This window comes from Lissotriton vulgaris, chromosome 8, assembly GCF_964263255.1.
Source record: "Lissotriton vulgaris chromosome 8, aLisVul1.2, whole genome shotgun sequence".
Classification (NCBI taxonomy): Eukaryota; Metazoa; Chordata; class Amphibia; order Caudata; family Salamandridae; genus Lissotriton; species Lissotriton vulgaris.
The window spans coordinates 654,752,226-654,776,010 of record NC_141696.1 but is presented as its reverse complement, the minus strand read 5'-3'; the positions used below and the strand labels follow the sequence as shown (position 1 = coordinate 654,776,010).

At 42.3% G+C, this 23,785-nt stretch overlaps 1 protein-coding gene across 1 annotated transcript in view; it reads right to left on the bottom strand.

Moving 5' to 3' along the window:
- Window positions 1–23,419, bottom strand: part of CRYBG3 (crystallin beta-gamma domain containing 3) — a 1,124,543-nt gene extending 1,101,124 nt beyond the window's left edge. Inside the window, exons 1-3 of the mRNA XM_086936146.1 lie at window positions 23,355–23,419; window positions 17,516–22,475; window positions 15,828–15,875 (exon numbers count right to left, since the gene is read on the bottom strand). Of these exons, the coding sequence (XP_086792272.1) occupies window positions 15,828–15,875; window positions 17,516–22,475; window positions 23,355–23,419 (5,073 nt within the window). The remainder of the gene's footprint in view (window positions 1–15,827; window positions 15,876–17,515; window positions 22,476–23,354) is intronic.
- Window positions 23,420–23,785: the final 366 nt, after the last annotated feature.

Here is a 23,785-nt window from a genome sequence, read left to right as displayed (position 1 = left end):
ACTTGGATAATAAGGCAAGGCCCAAGTCTGGCTCTATCAAATGGTAGCAGAGGATGGTGTGCCTCTAAATTGAGGGGAAATTGAGGGATTTAGAGTAGAAGTAGAGATAATTCTGGCTCCGGACTTGGTGGCATGGAAGACGGCGGAGGAACAGCGATCGATGGAGGTCGGCGGATACTGATGGTGCGTCGGAAGCAGTGGTAGAGCGAGTATGAAATTGTGTGGGTTGTTAGATTGCTGTAATGTGTTGCTCGTGTTGTCTTGCGGAGTGAGAATGCGGGACTCTTTGGATGTGATATGTGCGCGCTACAAATGTTTTTGACTTAACTTGTTGAGTGATTGTGGGTTTGATTGGTTTACTGGTCTGAACACGTGAAGATCAGGAAGTTTGGTGAGTGGACTCAAGAGAAGTCTAAGATCCCAGGATAGCTGTATGTAATTGTCCAGTTGAATTGTGGGTGTCGTGAAGCGCTATCGATAATCCACTTGTAGGGAACTTTGTGTGAATGAAGAGTAACTGCGCGGTGGAAAGCCTCAGGTACCGGGGTTGAACCACAGCGATTGAGTGACCAACGCCGGTCGGGGTTACAGCGGATGTTCTTGTGAGAGTGTTCTATCGATCTTGCAGAAGACGGACAATTACTTGTTTATTTGACTGTTAGTTATTGTGGTTGTAGTAGGAAGCAGCTACTTGGTTAATAACTTTGGTTATTCGGTCACTTGTGTATGAATGTGTGAACGAGAGAGTCGGAAGAGAAACTGTAAAAGAGGGTGAGCCGCTGCAAGGAGGGAGTTATGATATCAGAAAGAGCTGTGCTGGGATTGGTCGGTTGGTGTAATGCCGCGCTGGGATTGGCTGAAGTTCGTCCACAGTGTACCACTGTATTTTGGATTTTAATTGACTAAATTTGTAATGAGATGTTTTAAGGTATTGTGCGATATGTGCAGAGGGGATACAGGAGTGGTAACTTGGGTGGGAGAAGAAGCTCCACCGGAGGATACCCCAGCACATCATATGGCCACCAATGTAGGAATCCATACAATAGTGTGGTTACAAAATTGGCACAAGCTCACAGAGAAAGAGGGTGATTTGGCTTTTCCTCATTATGGGTCGTTTAAGATGGAGGTACAGTATCAGCTTAGAGGAGTGATGAATGCTTTAAAGCCTCCGCCCAGACAAACGCAATTTGAAGCTTTAGATGCATGGATGAGAGCAGCAATGGTGAAGGGAAGCTACTCAACGAAGAAAAAAAAGAGCAACAAAGGCATATCAAGACGCTAGGTGGGATGCGCAGTTGAAGAGGTGGAGAGTAGATACCATAGAGGGAGAACGTCTGTATCCATTCAGATTGCTAAAAGGAGGTTTTTCTAGAGAGATTATTAGCAGATCGCCCTCCACCTATTGATTATAGGTCAGAGCAAGACAGAATGCAGCAACCTGGAGAAGCAGTAAGGATAGACCAGACAGGTTCAGAAGACCAAACAACAGGAGTACGAGGAAGGGTGACGGTAGGAATCAAGATCCCAGGAGGCCCTGGAGAGTCTGATTTGAGGGGGCCGAGCACAGTGGAAATGTCAGTGCTAGACATTTGCCAGACTCATTAACAGTACCGATTACAGTAGTACCTGTAGTATCAATTTATAAATTCCAATAAAAGGGCAGATTACAGACAAACTCAGCAATCCAGGGAAAGAAAGGAAACAATGACAGGGAGAAGCCTTACTATGAGTGGGACAGGTATGGTGCAGGGGCCAGTAGAATCCAGCACTCCATTACCAGCTACTGCTGATCCCTCAAGGATGGATAGTGGGTCAGAACGAAGACATACCGGAGCTTTGGAAAATTCAAGATCAGATCTTAGAATGTGGGTTCAAACAGTAAGAGAGTCAATATTACCAAGACAGGAGTGGGAGATGAGACACGAAACCCCTAGAGTAACGTTTCCTCCCATATCGTCATGTGATGGTAATCATTGGAGAAGCCGAAGTTGTGAAAGAGAAAGTCGTCAAATGATGAGAACGGAGGAAGGTGCAATACCAAGGAGAACACAGAGTTGGGGCAGGGAAGAGTCTGGAAGTGAGCAGAGTCAGAGAATGATGCAAATGGCGATAAAGGCACCGTTGTTGGATGTGGTACGATTGAAAATTGAGATAGGTGAGATGATAGAAGGGAATCTGCCGATAAAAAGGATTGAAACATATGATCCTAGCGAATTGCTATTTCTAGCTAAGGATGTCACGAAGAAAGCAAAGCGCGCTCATGAGGCATTGGTAAAACTAGCAAGACGATATGAGGTGGATTTGACAAAAACAAAATTGATGCAGAGAAGTTGTAGATTAAATTACACTGATCAGGATTTGGAGGAAAAGCGAACTACAGGATTAAAAGAGATCTGATAATAGCAATGAGGCCATGGAGAGCTTTAGATAAATGGGAAGAAAGATGGGTCAAAAAGAAAAGCACCAAGAAGGTTATAGGAGATGCTCCGTCTCCAGGTGGAGGAGCAGGAGCAGCAGGAAACTTTCCTCTAAGAGAAGTGCAGAATGGAGGGAATGTACATGTGCCATGGAGCAGGGGCGATTTGGCGGCTTTTACTAATGATTTTCCTCGGCTGAGGGAAAAGCCTGCCGATTGGTACAAGCAAATTGATCGGTTTGTGAAGATCTCGAAGGTACTGTGGATTGATTTGAATACATTGTTCAATATAGTTGTTCCAGGGGATTTGTGGACAGCATGCAAAGGTTGCTGTTGATTGGCCTACTGCGGAATCAGCTAGAGATGCATTGACAAATGGTCCTTCAGCAGAGGTGATGAAGAAATATGAGCAAGTGATTACCTGGTTACAGTCTAAGGTTGTGCCGCAGACTGTTGATTGGCTTAAAATCAATTGCACTACTCAAGATCCTAAGGAGTCTGTGCATGATTATTATGAAAGACTGTTAGTGGCATTTAAACAACATATTGGATTGGATACTGTTGAGCCAAAATATATGGGACAGTATGTGTCTAAATTTGTGTTAGGAGTAAGATCTGCTATCAGTTTAATGATACAGCACCATTTGATATGTTGGCAGAACAAGTCTGTTGATGCAATTTTGCGATATGCTAAATATTGCAGTGACAAGTGGAAGCAGCACAAAAGAAGACAAAGGAAAAGTTGATGTTAGTACAGTTGAGAAATGCTGAACAGCCAGATTGGGGGCAAGGAGGCAGAGGAAGAGGGAGTGGTAGAGGAATTAACCACCAACAAATTGCCTCACAACCTGGACAGGGTAGGGGAAGAGGTGCTGATATTGGTATGGGAGCTGAGTGGTTATCAAAAACGTGTGACAGCATGCCATTGTCACAAAATCGGGCATTGGAAGCACAAGTGTATGTCAAATCCAGCAAATGAAGGAGAGGGGCAGGTGCCAGAGCGGGAATACTGTGACAAGACCCAGATCTATGTATGGGGGTAGCTGTGAGTCCCAAATTCAAATACCGCAACCACCCAGAATACCCATGAACAATCAGACATATAGACAGATGCCTTATTTTGAGATCAAAAACAGACAGGAGCCAATACAAGATCCCCATGAGTACCAGAGGGGGGAGCTGGGAGAATGCACTTTGAGTGCTGCCCTGGAAGTAGCCTAAAGTGGACCCTTCGTAGATGGAAAGGTGAACGCACATCCTATTACTTTTCTGTTAGATATGGGAGCTGCACGTTCTACGGTTCGGACAGAGTTGGTCCCAGATTTACCAGATTTAACCTTGTCAGAAAAGTCGATCCTAGTAATAGGAGTAACCAATTTGAAAATGACTAACCTTCTGACAACTGAATTGCCTGTGACAATAGGACCCTTTCAAGATAAACATCAATTTGTGGTGTGCAATTCCAGCCAGGTCTGTCTGTTGAGATGTGACCTTTTATGTAAACTAAACTGTAATATTTCTTGCACTCTGAGAGGTGTGGAATTGCAAACTTATGATGATGACGCTGATTTTAAGATGGCAAACATGAGACTATGCGCAGAACTGTTTGTGGTTCTTACGATAGAAGATTTGCCCCATGACTTGAAGGATTCTGTGTCACCGAAGGTAAGGGATTTTATGGGTGAAGACATTGAATTGATCAAACGTATTGAACCTGTGAAGATACAGATCAAACCCTATGCTGAATTTTCCATGAATTCCTGTGGTACCGAATCCAGCTGTCATCCTATTTCAAAAACGGTGTGAAGTCGAATGGTTCAGTCATTGATTTGTGCCAGCTTTCTTTTCCATACCATTGCACAAAAATAGCCAGTACATGTTTGCATATAGGATAGATGATCGTGTGCTAACATGGTGTCGTATCCTTCAGGGGTATACAGAAAACCCCTCTATCTTCAGCCAGTGTTTGAAGAAGAATTTTGAAGGATTGGTAATAACCCAAAATGTAGTTCTGGTTCAGTATATTGATGACCTATTGGTCGCATCAGAAACTGAGGATAATTGTTGGATCGATCCAGTGGCTTTGCTTAATCATATGGCAGAGAATGGACACAAAGTGTCTCCTAATAAGCTCCATTATTGTCAAACAGAAGTGCAGTATCTAGGACATCAAATTGAGAAAGGAAAACGAAGGGGGTCACCAGATTGCATAGAGACGATTCTGCAAATGGGAACTCCAAAAACACAGAAAGCAGTCTGCATCTTTTTGGGAATGGTCGGCTATTGTCGACAGTGGATCCCAAATTTCTCTTTGCAGGCAAAGCCACTCGAGGGACTCGAAAAGATATTAGTGATCCGGTACCATGGGATGACGACAGCTTGAGTGCCTTCCATGAGCTGAGAGAGTGCCTATGTCACGCTCCAGCACTTGGAATGCCAGACTATAACAAAGCGTTTTCACTCTTTTGCTGTGATAAAGAAGGATGCGCATTGGCTGTTCTCGTACAGACCCACAGAGGTGCCCGTAGACCAGTGGCCTATTTTTCAGCTACATTAGATCCTGTAGATTCTGCGTTGCCCAGATGTCTCAAATCCGTTGCTGCAACTGGTGTCAGTATTGAGAGGTGTGAAAGTATAGTAATGGGTCATCCACTTGTGGTGTATGTGCCACATTCAGTGGAATTGCTAATGACAAGGACCAAGACACAGCATCTCACCAATAATAGGCTTACAAAATATGAACAAGTCATATTAGCTGCCGAAAATGTTACTCTAAAGCGTTGCACTACTTTGAAGCCTGCTACCTTGTTGCCTCTTCCACAAGAAGGAGAAGATTGTGAAGAGCATCACTGTCTAGACGTCACTGAACTGTCTACCAAACCCAGACCTGATATTGTTGATGAACCATTGCCGGAATCGCATTTGATCCTTTTTGTTGACGGTTCATGTTTAAGAGACAATGAAGGGTACCTGCGAGCGGCTTTTGCTGTCTGTACTATTTTGGGAGTAGTCGAAGCTGCCTGTCTAACAAGATTATTTTCTGCTCAGGTAGCCAAATTTGTTGCCCCGACACGTGCCTGTATCATTGCCGATAGAGTGCGAGTGACCATCTAGACTGACAGCCAATATGGGTTTGGAGTGGTTCATGATTTCAGACCGTTACTATCCCAAAGGAGATACCTGACATTGTAGTGGGCTGGTCCCACATGTTCAGGAGTCACAAGTAGATCTGCTGTAGACGACATCCTCAGGATATCTCATTCGCAATGGTGAATTTGTCCATGTTTAATAGAGGCTTTACAGAGACCAAAAGCCATAGCAGTTGTTAAATGTGCAGCCTATGGGAAAGGAGAAGAATTTGTTACCAAAGGAAATAACTATGCTGATGAAGTTGCTCGTTTCTGTGCATTACATGTTTGTATTTTCAATGGCTGATAAGTAGGAGAAAGTGCAGAAGAGACCGAGCTCAGCATGATGCTGGCTATAGCCGATACATGGGTTGAGATTAAGAGATTACAAGATGAGGTTCCAGAAGAGGAAGCAGCATCCTGGGTTAAGGCAGGTTGTCAAAAGAAAGATGATGGCATTTGGGTGTCAACAGATGAAAGAGCAGTTTTACCAAACTGTTTATTGAGCCCAATGGCGAGGCAAATTTACGGAGTAGTTCATCTTGGAAGAGATGCCATGGTGCGAGTGTTTAGGCAAACATGGTTTAATCCTCGATTCCGTGTGCACGCTGAAACAGTTTGTCACAGGTGTGTTACGTGTCAGCAAATGAATGTGGGAAAGAGAACTGTGGTTCGAATTAGTCACATTGGAAGATCAGGAGGCCTTTCAATAGAATACAGTTAGACTTCATTGAGATGCCAAGATGCAATAAGCTGAGATATGTCTTGGTGGTGGTTTGTATCTTTTCATGATGGGTTGAGGCATATCTCACTAGGGACTGTGACAGTCTCACAGTGGCAAAATTGCTCTTAAGAGAACTGATATCACGGTTTGGAATTCCGACCTCGGTGGAAACAGACAGTGGAACATACTTCCATAACGAACTCATGAAATTGTTGAGTGCAGCTTTGAAAATTGTTCAAAGATTACATTGCAGCTACAGGCCCGAGGCTGGTCTAGTAGAACAAGTGAATGGTACAATCAAAATAAGGGAGTCCAAAGTGTGTTCGACTTCCTTGAAATGGCCTGATGCACTCCCTCTCGTGCTAATAAGTATGCGAAGTACGCCTGATAGGAGAACAGAGCTCTCCCCACATGAGATATTGATGGGAAGAGCTATGCGACTGCCTATGGTGCCAGCTACAGTATTGATAACACAGATGATTTGATTATGGATTATTGTTAAGGATTGGCTGATGTGGTTGATTCTGTGTCTCACCAGGTCGAGGCTGCAACTGCATCCACCTCGAGTGACCTGCTGCATGATCTAAGCCCGGGTGACTGGGTCCTGGTTCGAAAGCACGTGCAGAAGAGCTGCCTTGATGTTTGGTGGTGTGGACCCGATCAAGTGATTCTGGTCACAAGTACATCGCTGAAGTGTGGTGGACTGCCAAATTGGATCCACGCTTCCCATACTCTCAGAGTTCAGGAACCTGTGGATGGAACAACGCCTCGGGTTCCGAGAGGTGCAATCGAGAGTGTAACTGGAACAGAAATAACAAATTCACTCGAGAGAGCTCTTGATGAAGCGGAACAACCAGCTGAGCAAAACACAATAAATTCAGCATCTCCTGAGGCGAATGCAGACGCCGAAATTAACGATATTGTGGAAGTGCACTTTGACCCAGAGCAGGGTGAACCGTCTGGTGCAGAAAGATCAGGTGCAGAAGGATCAGATCAAGAGGAAGAACGGAGAGCAGATGCGGCTACAGCAGCAAAGTGGTCAACAAAGAAAGAAAGGCTGAATCTAAGGCTTACATCTGAGAAAGATCTTGCTCTGACTCTTGAAACGTCTGAATCTGATCAAAGTGACACCGAAGAAAAATCGGATGGTCTGAGACGATCCAGAAGAGAGAGAGGGCCATCTCGAAAGTACGCATCTCCTGAGTGGACGAACCTGGCTGCAGATGCAGAAACCGGGAGAATCTGGGAGACTGGGAAAAGGCACAGTGAGTCACAGTGGGAATACGCTGACAATCAATCTTCAGTTAATAGTCCCTGGAATCGAGGCGCTTGGAATACTGACTTTGACAGTTCCTGATCCACCAATGCTAAGTGGATTGCGCTTTTTGATCCTCAACCAAGTTAATTTCCTTACTTTTGTTCGTCAGCCTACCGCACCAGAAATGGGAGTAATTTGTGCTCTAAAATGGTAACTTGTTATTACTATGCTTGGATAAAATATCATAAATGATGAAGAGTGAATTTTAAAGAGAACTTTATTAGCCTTAGAGAGAAGATAACCTAGCCCCGAGAGGAAGAAGACGTAAATGTAAGGTCTTTTCACTAGAGAGAAGAGCTGAGAGTAGGGCTGACTACATCTCTTCAATAGGTTTAGTGTCTTTGAACTGAACATTGAGGAAAATAATAAAATGACAAAGACATTGTAAATAATCAAATTAAACAAGCATATTAATCAGAGACTTTATTAAAAGAAACAAAACAGAATCAAGACAAGAAAAAAAAAGCAAGATGGGATCCGAAAAATAAGGACGTAAAAAGAAGTGTCCAATTGGTATCCTTATTGTAGTGGTGATTATTGTCATAGCTGTGATGATTGTTGTATCGTTGATGGGGTCTCCCGATCCTGAAAAGAATGACATAACGCCTACCTCATCAACTGCAGATATAGGTGATTGTGCATCTGCCAAGGACAGAGACATGATTAGGGAAACCAGCCGGATGCTACACGTAGATTTATCCAAAAGAGATTTCACTCTGAATGCATATGCTCGATTTTTGTATGAGTATGTAGACACAACGGAAGAAAAAGACTGCTATGTGTGTATGCAATTACCCGCATCAGTAGAAGAGGGCCTCCGATATCACCACTTACCTTTGACCTATGGCATCACATGTAGTGTGTTGCTAAGCATGTTTTATAGTAAAGCCCACTTTGAGTATTATTTCTCCAATTATGATGTGGTACTCTCAGAAGTCCCTTTCTAAAGTATAGGAATAAATATGATTATTACAAGGAGGTAGAAAGGATGTCTACATATTTTGTACCCACCATTACACTAGATACTTCATATGCCCATAGGCGTAATTTAACTTGCATGTTGACTGACATCGAAAAGAAATTTGTGGATCAGATAGAAGATCGACATAGACAAATATTATTTAGACCAGATACTAAGCATAAGGTTATTCCATGGACACAGGAAGAACTAGATTATAAGGCAAAGGGAAGCTCTGGTGCCATTGCTTTAGACTTTAAGCAGAAGGGTAAATTATGCATTAGACACCCGTCCACTTACTATGATAAGATCTTTGTGGGTGAGAGTGATTGCGAACATATTTTTCTGATTGAAGCAGCGATAAGGAAGGCATTATTGGATACATTGACCAGAGTGCCACATGTATATTTTGTGTGTGGACAAAGTGCTTATGTGAAGTTGCCTAAAAACTGGTAGGGCACTTGCTACCTAGCAGTAGTATTTCCTAAAATCTTTCAGGTAGAGGACCTATGGCTTTTCGAGGGAAAAGGGTACACAGAGGAAAACGCAGCGTAAGCGCTGGAGAAGTTGTTGGTGATCTATTTGGAGCCATGATACCGATTGTGGGTGTGATTTTGAATGATGGGAAAATTAGAAAGCTGGCAACTATAGTAGATAAACTCTCTGTGAATGCGGGCAAATCTTACTACTTGTAGATGGGGAGATGGTCTTGATAAAGGCTATGGTTCTTCAAAATCGACTTGCTTTAGACGTTCTCCTAGCAAAAGCAGGAGGAGTCTGTAAATTATTAAAAGTGCAGCAATGCTGCACATATATTCCAGACAATAGTTGGGAAATACGCAAATATATCAGTAACATCTCAGAAATCCATCAAGATTTGAGTGACTTAGCTGCAGATGGTCTGTGGGAACAAATTGGCAAGTGATTGGAAATTGGTTTGGAAGCGTTGTGTTATTGGGAGCCATCAAAGCTTACAAATGGCAAAAGGCTTGTCATGATGAAAATTCTTTAAAAAAACGAGAGCAGCAGTTAGAAACACTGCAGGACAGTCATTATCTGCATCTTAAGTGATTATAGAAATTCAAGCAAGGACGACAAGCTACAACTCCTATGTAGATCGCGCTCCTTTGCGAAAATGAATGACAAAATGTGAAGTGTTGGTGTTATGACACTAGTCATAAGAGGGGGGAACTGATAGAGCGCATATAGCACTCTAATTGTAGGGGTGCATCATATTCATAGTTTAAACACTCCCACTTGTGTTTTCATTATCGCTACGTATTATGTTTAAAAAGGCATTTATTCTGCATGATAATCAAGAAATATAATGTGTACATTATATAGAATACAGCAAGAACCTCCCTCAGTGAGAAAGGAAGAGGCCACACAGGGAATCCGGTTTGGAGACTTTATTGAAGTAGCAGGTAAGCATTATGCATTTCGGCCGGTAGGGCCTTCCTCCTTACGTCCCCGCATATGCTCCAACCCGAAAGGAGCAAGTTCTGCCGGGCCATGAGATGACTGTAATAAGTCACAACTCCATGTGCAGTTATAATCCACCATTGGCGGCGGCCTGTGCAAACCACGCACTCCGAGGTGGGCTGGCACCGGTCCAACAACTCGGACAACAAAGAACTGCGGGAGCAGGAACCAGAATAGCAGCCAGCCAACTTGTAAGAGCGGGGCCTCTTAGCGTGCCTCTGGCAGACGCGGAAAATACAGCAAGAACCTCCCTCAGTGAGAAAGGAAGAGGCCAAAGGGGGAATCCGGTTTGGAGACTTTATTGAAGTAGCAGATAAGCATAATGCATTTCGGCCGGTAGGGCCTTCCTCAGACGCCCCTGCTAAGAAGTACCACAGTCTCACCCTTGCTTAAATAAATCTTGCCATCCTCTCATTATATAGAATATGCATACACTAACGACACCATTGTCTTTATATGCACCTTTGTAAGAAGACATTATATTCATATTAATGTAATAATATGTGTGTTAAAGTTGCCTGCAGACTAGTCCCAATTGTAGGTCGTGTTTATAGTTTCATTTCCTAATCTACTGAAGAATTAATTGGCATCTTTGTTTATGCTAGAACAGTGTGTTTTCATCCCATTGAAGGTAAAAGGAATGTATCCTCATTATTTTAACTTAAGGAGATAACTGGAATGTCTTTGAACAGTCTGAGAAAGAGAAGGGAGGACATCGTCTGTGCCTGGTCTATCTACCCTCCAAGGTCACCAGAAGCAAGGAAGACTGAATTAAAGAAATCCTGGAAAAACACTGAAACTGTTACGAAATTAAACAAAATGTCACGTGATACCTTTATGAGGGGGCTGAATTAATCCTCTTTTTGATTATGCGCAGGGACAGAAACACCAGACTTCTAGATTTTCGGAGAAGAGAGAGCACCTTGAGATCGAGCTTCATAGCTTTAAGCTATTTGACCCATTCTAACATGAGTTCTTCTTAGGAAGTCTACAGGTGCTAAAACCTTCGAAAGCTGAGATAGGGGAGCCACCTAAAATCATCATTAATGAGAGTAGTGTAGGGAAAGATATTTCATGTTTTCTTCCCTAATGAAAAGGGACTTGGACTCCGCCTCCATCTTGGGTTGCGTGCTAATCTTAGAGTTCATAGTTTTGATTTGGCTCTGTATTGATTTTCTTGTACCTACATTCATTGATATTGCGGTGTGTTTATATACAATTATTGTTGGCCTTATAATAAAAATCCATAATTGGAATTCGGAGTCTGTGGTCCTTATGGCATTACTAATTTGTAAGTATAATTTTAACATGTTGTTTTTCCCCTTGACAATTTCAGCAGGCAAATTAAGTTACAGACACACATGTCCTTAGGACATGTGTGTATGTAACTTACAGGTAAAAGTGCATTTCATGGGTGCAGGGGGGGGGTCATTTGGACCCCCCTCTCCACCCTTGAAATGCTTTGTTGAATTCCGATTTCAAATAGCGAATTCGCAATTCCCATTCATTCCTATGGGCATTTCAGCCCATAGGAATGAATGAGAATTGCGAATTCGCTATTTGAAACTCGCAATTTTATTGCGATTCGGTAAAAACTGCGATTTTTACCGATTCTCAATAAAATTGTGAAATAAATGATGCATTGCCATTTGCGATTCCTTATTTGCGATTCCTTATTTTTCGCAAATAAGGAATCGCAAATGACAACGTTGATGCATCTACCCATTTGTTCTCTCCGATCAAGGAAGGAGGTCAGCAAGCCAAGTGCAGACCCCTCCCACCCCTATCTCCCTCAGTCGAGATGTTAATACCGAGGGAGAGAGGGTGTCAAACGCAGCAGTAAGATCCAGGAGGACAAGCAGGGTAGTCTGGCCCTTATCCACCCTAGTGCGGATGTTATCGAGCACAGTGGTGAGGGCAGACTCCGTACTATGCCCCCTCCTGAAACCATGCTGCGAATGATCTAAAAGGTCGGAGTTTTCCAGGAAGGCTGAAAGATGCTGGTTCAGATGTATTTCCAGCATCTTCGCAGGGGCTGGGAGCAGGGAGATGGGGCGGAAGTTTTTTAACACCCCAGGATCAAGGGTAGGTTTTTTCAGCAGTGGTTTCACTACTGCCCTCTTCCACTGCGATGGGAAAACACCATCCCTCATGGCCTTGTTCATGATCTCTAAGAGTGGCGGAAGCAGAGTCTCCTTACATTGCTTTAGGAGCTTAAGAGGGCAGGGATCTAACGGGGAGCCCGACTTGATCCTGCTAAGCAGACTCTCCATATCAGATAGAGAAAGAGGAGGGAAACCACACAGACTAGTGTGTGAAGAAACCTCAGCCACCAATACGGGGGGGAGGTGGGAGGGGGAAGGGTGGATAACGAGATCTTCTGCAGCTCTAACGCTGAATGGATATCTCCAATTTTAGATTGAAAGAATTGGGCAATGTCGTTGCAGAGCTGTTGAGACCCAACAACGGGGTCAGGCATCTGCAGGGAGGTAAGAGAATCCAGCTTCTAATGCTCCCTCCAGGTATTATGGTCCAGACCATAAGGAGAGAGTTCAACCAAGTCTCCTGCAGTCTGCTGGCCTTCACTCAGGCCTTAAGATATTTCAATAGCATATCTGAGAATGATGAAGTGATCAAAGTATCTAAACTCTGCTGGGATGAGATCCAGGTAGAGAAAGAAGGTGGGTAAAGAAAGTAAGGAGTAGCTTCACCTTTATTAAGAACCTACATTCAGATTTTGGCACAATTGCATCCTGGTCCCCTTTCCCAGGCAAACAAGTATTGAAAGAGTCTGCAGTAATGGTGACCATGAATAATGACCTGACCTATTTGAGCAAGAAACTATCAGCTTTTCAATTTCTACTCTAGGTCAGGGCATTGTCTTTCTATATTTGATGTAGGTACCAGAATCCGGCTTCTGGAATTAAATATTAAGGGCTAGAGTGGGATGTAATCCAATCCATTCAACTCGCCTATGTTGGGCCAGGGTCTAGGATAACAATGGCCTCTGCCCCTACCCCCGAATGTAAAATGCTCTCTACTGTATATACTTATGGACTGTATTTTGGATCCTTCACACCGTATTAAGTTTTTTAAATATGAAACTGTCCAAAGGAGGAAATCTGTTGAGTTGTTATCAGAAATGCGTTATTTAGATGTGGCAGTAGAAACTGTTCAATTTTTAAGGTCGGGTAAACAGAGTTTTAATAATGAATTGCTATAGGAGGGGGGGTGTTGTGCAGGCTAGATGGGATTACATAGTCAATTGTAACTGTTTTATGTGTTTATAGAATGTTTTATGGACAATTGTCTAAATAAACTTGTTTTTCTACCTACCGTATTGCCAAGTCACTTTTTTGTGAATACATTGTGTGTGTAACCTCCATATATTTGCAGAACTTGGGTGTATGACTAAGAATATACCAAGTAATTACAGTTGCTGGTGTGTGGTGTCTTATTCATATAGTGATTTTGACTGAGTCTGATGTAACGGGGCCAGTCACTATGGGAGGGTTTGACGGACCAAAAGGAGGGATAAACGGCCACCATTTACCATTCAAAAGTAAGGAATTTGGAAGGGCACCCGAAACAACCAATGACAAGCGATGGGCTGGCCTGAAGCCCATGTACTAAATACACAATGCCTCGCAGAGCAGCACATGCACGCTGCTAGGCTCGACCTAACATACAAGTAAACTGTTTGCGCAGCCAGTTTCTTGTAAATTGTGTCTTTATAATTGTTGGAAAGTGGGTTATTGGTAGGGGCAAATGTAGGTCTGCCACTGGCAATAAGGCCACTAACACATGGTAGGACTCAGCATAGGTCTTAGAAAATTATTCCTATGCTCAACCCTTGGTAACGTGGCTGCGAGCAGACAGGCGGTGATGTTCCAGATGAGCTCTTTTAACCTGTAGCTTTCAGGGAGTCCACTCTTTAGTTATTTTCCAGCAAGATAATCCACAGGGCTGTAGTTTCAGATGGTGCTATTTTCAGAGATCAGGCCTTAGAAATCTTTGCACAGCAAAACTTCTAAACAGGGCACTTCTTGCTTCAGTAAGTTTCAAGCAGCAGATCTGAAGGGCTCTGCCCCTCTCAGATACTTATTCCTAGTTCTCTGGGTCATGCAGGAGGTCACTTCTGACCAATAGGAGCTGAGTACCTCCTCAAAGTTATGACCACATCCTGCAGAGTGTGGCATTATTTTGTCCCAGAGTGCATCAAATCTTCCAAATCCATAATGGCTGATTTTCCAACAGAGTCAAGAGCTGGCTAACCCCCCCCCCCCCCCCCTCCCCCCGGGATGGCTCATTTCTATAGACTCTCCCCCTACCATCTGCTCATACCCTCCCTAATCCTAGGTCTGACACTGTGGCCATCCCTCTGCCTTTGAAGAGCATGGTTTACGACTCCTCCCCCTGTACTGGCATTCTTATGGAACAGAACACCGCTCTCCCAGCAGGTTAACCCCAGGGGTTCTTTATCACCTCTTCAAGGCAGCCTGGCTAATCCACTTAACTCTGACCAATCAGGGCACACCACTGGAAGGCTGAATTTGGAAATACAAACAAGAAAGTCTTATAACTTCTTATTTGTACACTTTAGGAGAAATTCAACAATATGATATTGTTAATTTATTAATACAATTCTGGGAAGTCTTAGAATGGCATTTCTATCCCTCTCCTATCAAGAGTTATTAATCAATAACTTCCTACCATGTTAACCTATGTAACAGGGGATTTGCAATGGGAATTTTTTTTCTAGCACCAGAACGTACAAAAACATATATTATAAGTACTTGCCTTATATCTACAGGAACCCCACCCCATGTGCAACTAGGGGAGACTTTAGGGGTTCTGAATCTGTAGAAATATTGCAGATTATCCCTCCACAGTGCTCCTAGCATCAAAGTCGAATTTGAGCAGCACTTTACCACAATGTGGGGAGTGAAATGTGAAATTTCACTTTACCCAGGCATATCAAAACTCATTTTATAAGGGTGTACCTTATAAATACCTGACCCCCACCCCTGGGATACCTAGGGAAGACACTGGGGGTCCCTAATATGCCAAAACATTGTAGGTTATCCATTTATAAGTACCCCAAACACCAAAGTCGATTTTGGGCACAATGTACTTTTTAAAAGCAGTCCTGGCACCCAGGGCTGTATTTAAACTGACCTCAGGCTTCAGCAGTGCACACATGCAAGTGCAGAAAAAGCTGCTGGCCTCTAAACTGCCATGCCCCAGGGTACTAGGGACTTCTGGGTAGTTTCAATCCCCCTGCCCTACTATATACTAGGGGCTTATAGGGTAGGTCATGCCAATCACATGAGTACCCCACCATACCATTGTGTACCCTAGTGAATGTAGGTGTTTTAACTGTATTCTAATATGTTTCTTTCAGCATAGCACTGGCCCTGGCCCTGGTTAGGCAGAGCCCAGGGTCAGTCAGAATCAGGTACCACCAGCATCAGTCAGCAAAAAGTTGGAGGGGGGTGCCCAGGGCACAGGATGACTTTGCAACAGTAATGAATGTTAGGGTGTAAGTCCATGAGAATCCTTATTTTTCTGGTTAACGTGCAGTGGGAGCAGAATTAGATGTCCTGCCTTTTATGGGTTTATGGTATCATTATAGACACATTGCATCAAGAAGGACATGTGATCATTCAGAAGTATCCTCATTTCATAAAACAATGAGACACAACCTAAATCAATAATACTTTTTCATTGGGTGTTTATCATACAATCTGATGCAATAATGCATGATTCTAGGCCACAGAATGCCCAACAAATTCACTTACCTTTCCTGGTCTAGGATTATATTTCAATGTTTCTATTCCAACAGGATTCTGAAATATAGGAACATTTGTGATAATAGCGTTTAAATCTGGCAAAAAAAATTCATCATTTTTCTCATTTCAACTTTTTACAAGTCAACCTACACTTCCCGATACGAAATGAGACACGTTCATTTAGCACATAAGCAATGTCATATAGTTTGAAAATCCTGTTATTGTTAAAATCTTTCATAGACATGCACACAGACCGAACACAGAACCAACAATGTATTATTTTGTCAGTTTAACATCACTATATCAAGAAAGCATCATACAAATAAGCAGAAAGCAGAATAAGAATGAAAAAAGAAATGTTCATAGGATAATGTGGGATGAGAACTGGCCAACTTAAAAAACCTGACTAACGCTAGGCCACAATGCGTCAGAAAACATTGATGAGCTGTTACACGTGGCTTGAATTACTGCACCTAACAACAGTGAAAGGGGGTAACCCTTTAGTGCCTTTCATATATAACAATTATATGTTCTAACAAATATGGGGCACAAAAATAATCAGACCAAAGGCCACCACCTTAATGTGGCTGCCATAAGCAACACAACTTAAAAAACATTCACTGAATTATTTGATGTGGCCGGTTTACTAGCGATGTTTTAATTTAAATACCCTTTTCAATTGTGTCATGCATTTTATTCTGAGTAATATTTGTAAAGGGTCAATAATAAAGCAAGACCTAATGAAGCACCCAAATAGCAAACAGCTACAGGGTCACTTTACGAAATCAACTTTAAGAAGGAGATAGAAAATAAATCCTCATCTAACTAAGCACCTGAAGTGCAGACAAAATAAAGGGCCAGTATTTTTTAAAGACAATATTGAAAAAAAATTATTTTAAAAAACACATTTTGAATCCGCTCATTGAAGAGTAGGGAACTCACTTTAGGCGGATGTGAACTATTTGCTAGGCTTTGTGTAGTCACTCAAAAGTGAATGAAGCTAGTGTGTAGAGTGGGCTGATGATGAAATATGCTGTGGTGGGCGGAAGCAAAATGTGAATGATAATTTAACAGGCCAATGGATGAAACACACTGACCAAAAAGACCTCTTTATGTATATTATGCATTCAGTATTTAGAAAAGAAAAAAAACAATAGCCTTGGTGAAAAAGATAAAAACGGTAGAGAAGGCCTGATCTATACAATGACTTCAAGCTCTTGACGTATACCACTTTGTTCAAATATCTGAAATGACTCCATAAAGAAGACCCACCGAAAACAATACATATATATGAAGAACAGCATCTTTTCTTGCAACATCTCTTAACTGTGTACAAAAAATATAATTTAGTTATGAGAGAGACAGGGCTTTGACCACAAAACAAGAATATTGTTTATTGTAATTTTACGTCATGAAATATCTTGTTTAGAAGGTGCTCAAAATTCTATACACACCGAACAACGTCTGTTATAGTAGGAATATATTAAAGACAGGCAGTAGTATGGCATTTTGCCAAATCAAGAGAAATTATCACAGCAATTTGTTTGCTTGATTTGGTCTACACAACTGATGCGTTAGTTAACTCTATCTAACCATTCTTAAAGCAAACAAGATCACATATGAAAGGAAAATTAAGTGTATGTCTCAAATTAAATATATTCTTTGCTTACTTGCTTGTTCAATTACCAACATCTTACCACCAGTGGAAGTTCCGTCTTCACAGAATCATCTACTTGAAGATGAATAGGTTTGGGCATTAGAATTTCATGAAGAATGCTTCCCAATCTGGGCCCTTTTCCAGAAGAATAATCTTTTACATTCTGCAAATATTGGTAATACACACTTCTCGAAGCAGACTTCAGCATGCTGCCTTTGTCAGTTTCTGAGAGGAGATTTCTGCTGTCTTCTGATGCTTCTGTTAAGAGGTGCTCTGACTTTGGTAGGAAGGATGTAGGGTCTTCTAAAGAACTCCATGCCATTTTCTGAGATGAACTGCTGTTTTTATCATGCTCAGTGTGTGCTTTACTCAAGTGGCCTGTATAATCTTCATTCTGCGTTGCTGGTAAATTTTCATTGATGGATTCTTCTTCTTCATCATCCACACTGTTATCATGTTTTAAACGTTCAGATACTGACTGAAGGAGGGATAATATTGATGAGGATTCTTTGGGTGACCTTTTGTTACAGTAGCCCGATGAGTTATCACTAGAGACTACGTCCTCTTGAGAGCTGTCATCCTCATATATTGGCGACAAAGCAAAGGGAAACACTCGGTAGGGTTTTGCTTGGACCATTTCAAATGAACCAAGTTCACTACCATTGTTTGTCACATTTATCAGATTAGAACCTTCAAAATAATATGGAGTTGCATCTTCATTTTCTTCATGGAACACAACATTTTGATCAGGAGGGACCAGGAGTGGGTAAAGAGGTAGGCAAGTTTCATTACCTTCCAAATTGAATTCGTCCTGGTCTTCAGAACCATCTCCAGCTAAAGAGTTTTTCTGCGTGTATGCTTCATGTTGTAAAACATTTCTTACATTATTCAACTGTCCTTCTGTTTCAGTATTTTGAGGCCCGTCTTTCTTGTCTTCTGAAAATAAATTGTTTTTGCATATGTTTTCTGGAATTGTGAATAATTTACTACTGTCATAATTATCCACGTTTTCCATACATGTTCTCTCATTTTCATTTAATGTCTGTAATGCCAGCTTAGCTGTACAACCTTCAATGGAAATTGTTTTTTGGTTCCATATGTCTTTTTTCTTTTCTTCTTTAATTAATTTTACATTTACAGTATCTACAAACATTTCTGCAAAATCTGAATCTTCAGTCGTAGAGTCATCAAAACTGAAAAGACCATTTTCGTCCTCCGATGTTGCCTCATCATTTTGTAGGGTTTCTAAAAAGATTGCCACCTCCTCTGTGTCTACAGAAACACCATTTTCGAATGTTGGAAACGATCCGACTACAAATGTAGTCTCTTTCAATGGGTAGTTTGCAGGCACTGAAGTACAAATGTTTGACCACAAATGTTCAATGACTGGTATGGTGGTTTCATCCATGGCAGTAATATTCTCTGTAAATACCGGATTGGCAGTTTTAACAATGGTTTCATTATGGTTTTTATCTAAACACTTTTGTAACTGACCTGATGATAACTGTTGCTTAACAATATACATCACATCCTTAATTATTTGTTCAGCTTTTTGTGCTAATACGTTCTCGGTGTAAAATGTTTCAGACTTCAGGGATGTGTCATTGCATGCTCTATTGACACTATTTTTGACGTTCGATTCACTTCCTGAAATGATCAACAAATTTTTAGCATTATCACCATGAAAACTCTCAACTGGATCAGGAATCACGCTTTCTCTTTCTTTCTTTCCATGTGCAAAGTCAGGGACTGCTGTCCTTAAATGATTTTCAAAGACAGGTGCAGTGTTTTTTTGGGTGGATTTAATTTCTTTTAGCGATAAATGCAAAACATCAGATGCTATTTTATCAGCTTTCTTTAACAGCATTTGATTGAGGTCTTGCGGTTTACATTCCAAGTCTGCAAATGTAGCTGTTTTAATCTCTTCAATTCCGTTTACACTATTTTGCTCGTAAAACTTGTTGCTCATTATTGTGTCAGAGATTGCAATGTCAGCATCTTTTTTACTCTCAATGCCCTTAGATTTAAGTAGTGAAGGGACACCTTTATCACCAAGCATGCCTTTCCCTTTCCTAATAAGGTTTACAACGTTTTCTTGACTGCTGTTGCTAATCGGCTTAGAAATGGCTGCGGATGGTAGTACTTCAGTCTCTAGATTATTTTTGGATTGAGATGCATCTGAAAATACAATAGGTACACAGACGTCAATAGACTCTTGTGGTGGTGGTGGACATGGATTCATCAGTGTACCATCTCCCATTTCAAGAGAAAGCAAACCCTCAGCAAAAGCAATGCTATCAATGTTGGTCAAATCGCTGACAACATCAATCACTGAAGCTTCTACAGTACGAAGCAAGTCTTTGTTTGATAGGACATTGTTTGCAATGACCTTTCGGTTTTCAACCACAGTATGTGTTGTACTGCTATGATCAGTATTTTCAGGTTTGAGAACGAAAGGAAAGATGTCACAAAAATATTCACGCTTAGTGTCAGTAGCATGAATATTGTCTAGGACGATGTCCTCATTGGTGGTGAAGAAAGATTCTACGCTGTCCCCAATACAGTTTGTTTTTGCCATAACGCTCTCAACAGTCACATCTTTGGAATAAATACAAGGGGAAGAACTAATTAGCAGGCTTTCATTTTTTCCATCAATGGATGATGGAAAGGTATTTGCTTGGTCATGGATAGTTGCAACAGCAGGAGAAGGAATATCAAACTTCTCAAAGGCTGGAATGGAATTGATGTTATTCACCATGTCAGCAGGTTCCACTGGAGAAACAGGAGGAGAAAGGTTAGGCAACAGAACATATTCTGGCTCAAAGGCCTTGGAAGAATGTGTGGAAAGTTTCACTACTTCAGATTGGAAAATACAAGGAGACATTTTGACCTCATCAACATTCACAGATTTTACTGAGATTTTAGCCACAACAATATTCCCATCAATATACTCAGATTCAAGAGCCACGGCCACCTGCTCTTCAAGGCTATTATTCATCTTGTAGCCTTCCATGTCTTCATTTGCAAACGTGCAGTCCTCACGCGGAATGGTGAGGGGAAATGTAATTGCATCACTGTCAATGTTACCTGTAGTGTCAGAAGAACTCATTCGGATGACACTGCTGCTACTAGTGAGAAAAGACGGTAAGCATCTGCCACCATTGTCGTAAACAGAAGACGGTTCTAATTTGTCCAACTTATCATCCCCACTGGTAGAAGCAGCATGCAACTGATTCACTGAAGTGCCATTCTCAATTGAAACACACAAAGTGGTTGTTTCAGCCACAATGGACTTTGTTAATGCTATGTATGATTCAGCTGTACTTGGCAGATTACTGTCGAATGTGGTGGATGCAGGCAAAATGCTCTGACATGGTATGCTTTCAGGTGCGAGAACAGTAGATGTGTGTGCAACATTTCCTTTCCCAGATTTAAGGTCAGACATTCCTTGAATTCCACCTTCCGAGTGCAGGGTGTCTGGGTTAAACTCATTTATATTAGCGCTACTAGAAACTTGTGTGACACAAGAAGCATCTGTCAAGGCATCATCAGATACCACACTAGTAAGATGCACTCCACTGGCCACACTCGTATCATCAGATGCAACTGCTGGGCAAACAGCATTTTCAAAGCCGCATTCATCTGTCCTTCCTGAACTCATGTTGTTAATGCCATCCTCAAATTGAAGCCTAGCCTGATTTGACACTGTGTTCCCATCACATAGTCTATTATTCATATCATTTTTCTCATCACCATCAGTAAAAGCTGATGGACACACCAAATCCACAGCATCATGCAAATTAATGTTAGTTGCAGTGGGCCCTATTATCGAAGCTAGGAGGATATTGCCAGGTTCTTTAGTGGGGGAGTAAATATGAGGCATGCTGATTGGCGCAACCTTCCCTTCACTGAAGCTACCAACTTCAGCTGCAGGAACTTCCACGTCAGTCATACATGTTGGTTCTGTGGGCCAGATTAAATGTAATGTATTAGTCTTATTGAAATCCTCAGATTCAGGGGCTGCTTGTGAGGCATCACTGTCAACAACAATACATGGAGGTGCTATGTGATTGTCGCCATTCATCTCCTCAGATGTAGTTACAAGGTCACTCAAATGGGAATTTTCAATTTTCGAAGTGTTGTTAACTGTGTATTCTTTCAAGTTGATCTCATTATCTACTTTGTCGTAAATGTGATCGGAACAAACTGTAATGTGCTCAAGAGCCAGACACTCAGACTTTGGCTGAAGTGGTACATTTGTCTCCATATTATCGTTTGCTGCACTACTGGGTGAAACCTTAAATTCTTCCAGGTTTATCTCTTCGTTTACTTTATCACTGATGGGATAGCTAGAAACCGTACTATGTTCAAGAGTGAGACATTCAGACATCGGCTGAAAAGGTACATTCGAAGTCTCTATAGTGTTAGCTGCATCACTACTGCGTTCCGTTTCATTTGAGTTGACAACAACTGGGATAGTAGAGCTGGTTTTCTTGTCATCCGTGTCCACGAAGCAATTGTTAAGTAATGTTATCTCAGGTGAAAAAGGTTTGTTGCAAGCGTCTAATGATGTAGAGACTGGCGTCTGAATAGAAGGTTCCTTATCGGTCTCTTCATCACCATATGCAATTGAGTTTGCTTGTAGTGATAAATTGGGTAAGCTGTTAGACTTCTCATTTATGATGGAAAGGGAAATGGTTTTTACTAAGGGGTTTGATTTCACAGCTGTATTTGGTACATGGTATTGTGCAAGATGTTTGTCTTGTCCCACTGCAATGCCATTTGGAAGATGTGCTTCATTTTTCCCAGTAATATTGACAATTTTTTCAATTTCTCCACATTCAGTCACAATAAATGTGCTCTGGTTTTCAATAAGGTCTTCTTTTTCGGGGATTGTAGAATCCACACTGGCTCGCCTTTTTAGTAACTTGCGTATCTGTCTGGATCCGCGGTACGTGGCATAAGTTACTGCAGGGGCATCTTCTCCTCGATGAAGTTGCCTGTAAATAAAAATAGATAGAGTCACCTAATGTTTTTTTTATTTATTAGTTTTTCACAGCATGTGCCACACGTGCCACTCAGTCAGTGCACGGCTTAGAAGCCAAACCTGACAATAGTACACAGCATGTAATTACAAAACACCAAAGCAGTAATACAGGCAACAGTTAAAAGTTACACGACCTACAATTTCAATTCCCAACTGACAGTTCAACTATTTCTTTTCCCAGAAAAGACAAATTAATCAACGCAGACATTCATTTATTATACCAGTACGAAACAACCACGCAAGATACATATGGTCTTTCTTTTACTCATGCTCGCTGTTTCCTGTTCTTCCTGCACAGCAGCCGGGCTTGGCTCCGCCATTCCACTGCAGTAACCGACCGGCCGGGCTTGGCTCCGCCGGCCGGACCACATCCCCCAGCATTCTTTGGGGCCAGCGACGACGCCTGTAACCAGCGCGCCAGGAGGCACATAAAGCACCGGCAGGGGCTGAGTCCCCTGTCTTTCTTTTACTCACGCTCGCTGTTTCCTGTTCTTCCTGCACAGCGGCCGGGCTTGGCTCCGCCATTCCACTGCAGTAACCGACCGGCCGGGCTTGGCTCCGCCGGCCGGACCACATCCCCCAGCATCCTTTGGGGCCAACGATGACGCCTGTAACCAGCGTGCCAGGAGGCGCATAAAGCACCAGCAGGTCCTTCGTCCCGCGAGGACGCGCGCGGGGCGCGCCGGACGAAGCCCGGATTAAGCCCGGACTAAGGGCGGACAGTCTAAGACAGTCCGAGACTGGTAGAGAGTGGGCTGGGCCAGTTACTCTGCCCAAAATCTTGAGGTGAGACTTTGACATTGCCGTGGGTTAATCAGGTCATTACCATTACTGTTCCTGTCCAATTGTGGACGAGTTGTACTGAGGGTTTGTGACTTTTCCTGCCGACGCACCCATAGTAGGCTTTTTTGGGAAGGCACTGTTCACTGGATTAAGGTGTGCTATGTCTTGTAAAAAGATATCCCCTGTTAAAAACACTATGGACAACTATTTATTCCAGGTAGTTGCCAAAATCAACAGTGAAAGGAGATCCTCACTTGGGCTGGGTGTATCACCTACATCAATTACACCGTCTGTGCCGATACCAGACCTGGCCCAATTTCCTGAACTAGTCAACACTAGTAGTAGTGTAGCCGCTATACCTGACCAGGCTGATAACGTCACAACGATCCAGTTAGACTGTGTAGCATTAGACAGTGATAACGAGGAGGAGGTTGAACAACATTTATCTGAGGAAAAAGCCCCCACTCCAGTGCCTGCGCC